The 4,448-nt window shown below is 37.9% G+C and overlaps 1 protein-coding gene across 1 annotated transcript; it reads left to right on the top strand.

Annotated features, from left to right (window-relative positions):
- The first annotated feature begins 444 nt into the window (after window positions 1–444).
- On the top strand, window positions 445–2,351 carry LOC149229566 (uncharacterized). Its single transcript, XM_089375871.1, has one exon. The coding sequence runs from the start codon at window positions 761–763 to the stop codon at window positions 1,934–1,936; it is 1,176 nt and encodes a 391-aa protein (XP_089231997.1). The 5' UTR covers window positions 445–760; the 3' UTR covers window positions 1,937–2,351.
- Window positions 2,352–4,448: the final 2,097 nt, after the last annotated feature.

Genomic DNA, 4,448 nt, shown 5'->3' with positions numbered 1-4,448 from the left:
TGGTTTCGACCCGTCCGAAATCAAACTCCCGAGAACATCACGTGGGACATGGTGCGTCCACGCAAGGAAAGGACAAATCCCGGAGTTGACAAATTCAAACATGTCAACCATTGCAATTATGATATTTTTTTTATCGACTGGTCACATTCTCTAGTGATTGCGACATGAGTATGGCATGGGAAACACAAACCAAGCAATGGGGGCGTGGCAATACAAATGCATTGACCATGCCTCCTGCAATTTGATAAACATAAAAATTCAGCCATGTCAGGCTGACATAAATTTAGTAATTTTTTTTATAAAAATGTTGAATAAGATTCAGTTCAAAGATGGTTCTGGAAATAGAACCATAATCTGACAATGATTTGTAGATTCAACGGCCACTTGTTTAATAATTTAAATTTCAATAGCACATGGTTTAACATGCAAGAATTTAGGGCAAACGCAAGTGCCAAGATCGTGAGATAAAACATTACTGTAATATTTGCGCCCGGTAAATTGTTGGGTCCGTGTACTAATCTTGACTAAGCCCAGTCTTACAAATTCATTCATCCTCACCACATTTCGAATCCTATAACTTCTGATCCACTCGCAGGAGATATTGAGCATGCAGCGAAATCGTACATAAACTCTGTGTAGGATTCTGGAAACAATAGGTGCGCCCTACATCCCAAAACAGTTTCTCCAATTCGAGGGTTTCTGAAGCAGGGCGAGGGCTTAGAAGGGGTACGAGGGCGAATTGTGGCAGGTGACTTTAATAATGAAAAGAGAGAACATGAGAAATAAGAAGCCTGGTTATCTGGATAGAGAACAGGAAGATCAACAGTCGCAAGGGCAATGGAGTGATTCAGAGTGTCGTTCCCTATCTCCTAACATGAGGAGAAGTTCAAGAAACGCGATAATGGCCTGCCTCCCAAAAGCGGCCGCTTTGCTTTCTGCATATCCCATCGCGCCAATTAGCCCTGGCAGAGATATCAAGAGGCCGGGCGATTATTCTACCAGAGCCAGGCGCAGTTTTTCTGGGCGGGGCTATTCCGGGCCAATGATATCTATAATCCCTAAAGAAGCCCGGGAGAAGAAGAGAGATAGCGGGTTCGAATCCCAGGAGCCGACGTCTCCCAAGGTTTCTTGCGTTGGGCAGGTGAAGCTGAAGAAGAAAATGTACAAGGGAAAGGTCGAAGCGAAGGATCGCAGCGGGGATCGGAAGCGGGATGGGCCTCTGTTGTTGCGGATTAAGGAGATTAAATCGGAGCTTTCTTCTCCACGTGGGATCAAGGCGTTGCAGCTGAAGAAATTTTTCTCCATTTCCCGCGAGAAGAAGCCCGAGGAGACTGTATCGGATTCTGAATTTGCCCCGCAGGCTGGGGTTCCCAGCCTGGGCCAGCTGAAACGATTTTCGTGCCGGCGTGACAAGGGCGCTTCACTGGCAAACATATTTCAAGATTCAGTTCAGAACGATTTTAAGTGTTCGCCAACGAACAAATCTGAAGAAAGCAGCGATGAAAATAAAGGCGATGTAAAGAAATCTGCAGCAGATGATCAGGAGCTGGAAAGCCCTAAGAATGAAGATGAAGATCAGAAGTTGGAAAGCCCTAAGAATGAAGATGAAGATCAGAATTTGGAAAACCCTCAGAATGAAGATGAAGAATGGAATTTGGAAAACCTTGAGAATGAAGATGAAGATTGGAATTTGGAAAACCCTAAGCCAGTGCTAATTTCTGAGAATGAAGATGAAGATTGGAATTTGGAAAACCCTAAGCCAGTGCTAATTTCTCATTCGGCTCCTCTGTTAACCGAGCCACTGCCCAAGCCCGCAGCGACCAATGGGCAGCCATCTGAGATCAATCTATGGAAGCGGCGTTCTGTGGCGGCCCCCTGGGCTTTGGATCTGAAAAGATCTTACCGACCCGAGATGAGAGGGCCTGCGACTTTATAAAAATAACGGTTTTCATCCATCCGGTATTCTGTTGTAAATAATTGCTTGAATTGTGCATATAGATCGAGTAATATCCAATATTTGAGATCGTTGTATCAGATGTTTACAACCAGGAGCTTGATGATTGCATCAATTTTGCTTTGTTAATGGTCAGTTTCTGTAAAATTCCTGTATTGTAGGGCTGGCATCGTTTCTTAGACGCCCCAAGCATCCGCGCCACCTGCGGATTTTCTTGGTATTTGTAATTTCAAAGGTCCGGAGAGTTTGAGGGGTTAATATTGTTTTCTTGGTGCATATGTAACGCTATTGTTTCAGAGGCATACTGATCAACCATTGCCCTGCACTAGCTGTAATAATTTGCGTATCAGCAGTTCGATCTTTTCATTAAGCAACCAATGAATTTAATTCTGTGTTACGATTTTGTCCTGAATGTTGTGTGTTTTGGCTCTTCCGTATGGCTGTCGCAGTCACTACTTCGTTTGTGAAAACTGAATATTTATTTATTGCGATGTGCCAGTACCAGTAGACGTGATCCATGAGAATTAAAGTTTACAAGAGAAATGCCGCCAGTTGAGAGAAATCTTATTCATGGCTGCAAGTTGGTTCACAAAATCCAACCCAGATGTGGCCCGCTGCACAGTGGATCAATATCGGTAGCAGTATTCGGTAGGATTACAATAAAAAGATCAATTTAATTTTTAATGAACTAAAGATGAAATTCTTTTTCGTGGGATAAAAACAAATTAAATGTAAAATTTATGTTCGGCCATTTTTAAGCACGCTGATGTCACAATTTCGCCATGATTACACTTTCTGGCTGGATTTTTGTGCTCAAGAAATTCGATGGTGTAGTGTTTGAATAATGTTTTAATGGAGTGTTTGAATAGATTTTTTATGATGAGTTTAGTATTATTAATAATTTAGTTATGATTATAATTTTTGGTTGGATTTTAGTGAAATTTTTTTCAAGAAATTGGATGGTGGAATGTTTAAATAAGTTTTTAATGACATTTGACATTATCAATAATTTCTGGGATACCTAAAATGAGAAGCTCTATAGGAGTATTTAGTATTTTTAAATATTTTTACTAGATTTTATCAAAATCTTACTTCAATTTCTATGTTTTTTTTCTTGCAAAAAAGACATCAAACTCTACTAAATGCTAAATATGATGAACTTATGCTAATTATAAATTTCCGAATATTTTAAAATTTAATAATAAGGAATGCCACAAGATTTAAACCCAAAATCTTCAGTTGTGTAAGACTTCATTCCACTACCATCACCACTTGAACATTGTAAGATTTTATTTCATTGCCATTACCACTTGAACTATTCCAACAAACTTGACAACTTTTTTTATTACCTTTAAAAAAATAAATGTATTTATATATCTAAAAACATATTATTAAAAAAAAAACATTATTTTTCACTAAATGTAGAATGTGAAGTCACAGATTAAATGCAAAGTATATAATCTGGCCAAACTTATAAAAAAAAAATCATAATCGCTATATATTAATTTTTTTTTAAGAATTAGACCGCACACCTATTTTAATGTTAAAATATATTTTATCACTGAATGCGAGGCAGCGCGTTTTCATATGAGGACAAAATATCAGAGAATATTTTTGGCTCGGAAAGCTCCACATCCAAAGTGCAAACCTTGGCTGGTTTTAAGGTGAGAAAGGCAAAATCGTAACTAATTTGAATAATATATTCAATTAAATCAAACTATTGCGACATCCGGCCAAACTTTTGTTCAGCTAAGACAACCCAATACTCGTAAATAATAAAATTCGTTCATTCGAAACGACGACTTGTACAGGCATCAATGTACAAAATAAAAAAAATTACTGTGCAGTTGTTGTGCAAGTTATTCAATAATAAATATCCAACTGAAGAGGCAGCTAACGCCCTTGATCAAGAAGTTTGGTAAAGCTACATGGAGATCTATTTCATGTGAGAAAACAGAGGCAGTTTTGAAACATAACACGATAATTGTGATTTGGAGCGTTATTGGTATTTACAGTGGAAACACCACCAATCCCGTTGAAATCAATCATGCGATGATTGGACATTATATACCTTGGTGGTTTCGTACTCTTTTGCCCAAGGGTTTCTGCAACACCACCTTTACTACTGATAGGGAAATGGGACTTACTTTGCATGCTTAAGTTACATCGATGTACCTATTCATAACGTTGCCTTAAGGTGTGCTAGGGACCATCTATATATAATAAGTATGTTTATGCCAAAATCTATCCATTGCCAAAATCCAAAGATATGGTAGCAAAGTGCAAACTTTTTTGTCTATGGCAGCAAGTTTTTGAAATGTTTATACTTCTAAGCGTTTCATGTAATGCTTTTAAATAATTATATGATTTGGATTTTTTTAGGTGATATTAATAATATATGTTTGATATAGAATAGAAGTTAGGAGTTAAAGTATATGCAAATAATGTTTACGAAGTTTTTTTAAAACACACAATTATATGACAATTATTTCTT

The sequence above is a fragment of the Pinus tabuliformis genome, chromosome J (genome assembly GCF_031772625.1).
Source record: "Pinus tabuliformis cultivar Carrire ecotype Pingquan chromosome J, CPIR1, whole genome shotgun sequence".
In the NCBI taxonomy this organism is placed as follows: Eukaryota; Viridiplantae; Streptophyta; class Pinopsida; order Pinales; family Pinaceae; genus Pinus; species Pinus tabuliformis.
The sequence above is the reverse complement of the archived record's forward strand: the minus strand, read 5'-3'. Positions and strand labels throughout refer to the sequence as shown.

Bases quoted from the DNA above. Each gene is read 5' to 3' on its own strand.
- LOC149229566 (XM_089375871.1), top strand. From the start codon at position 761: ATGAAAAGAGAGAACATGAGAAATAAGAAGCCTGGTTATCTGGATAGA.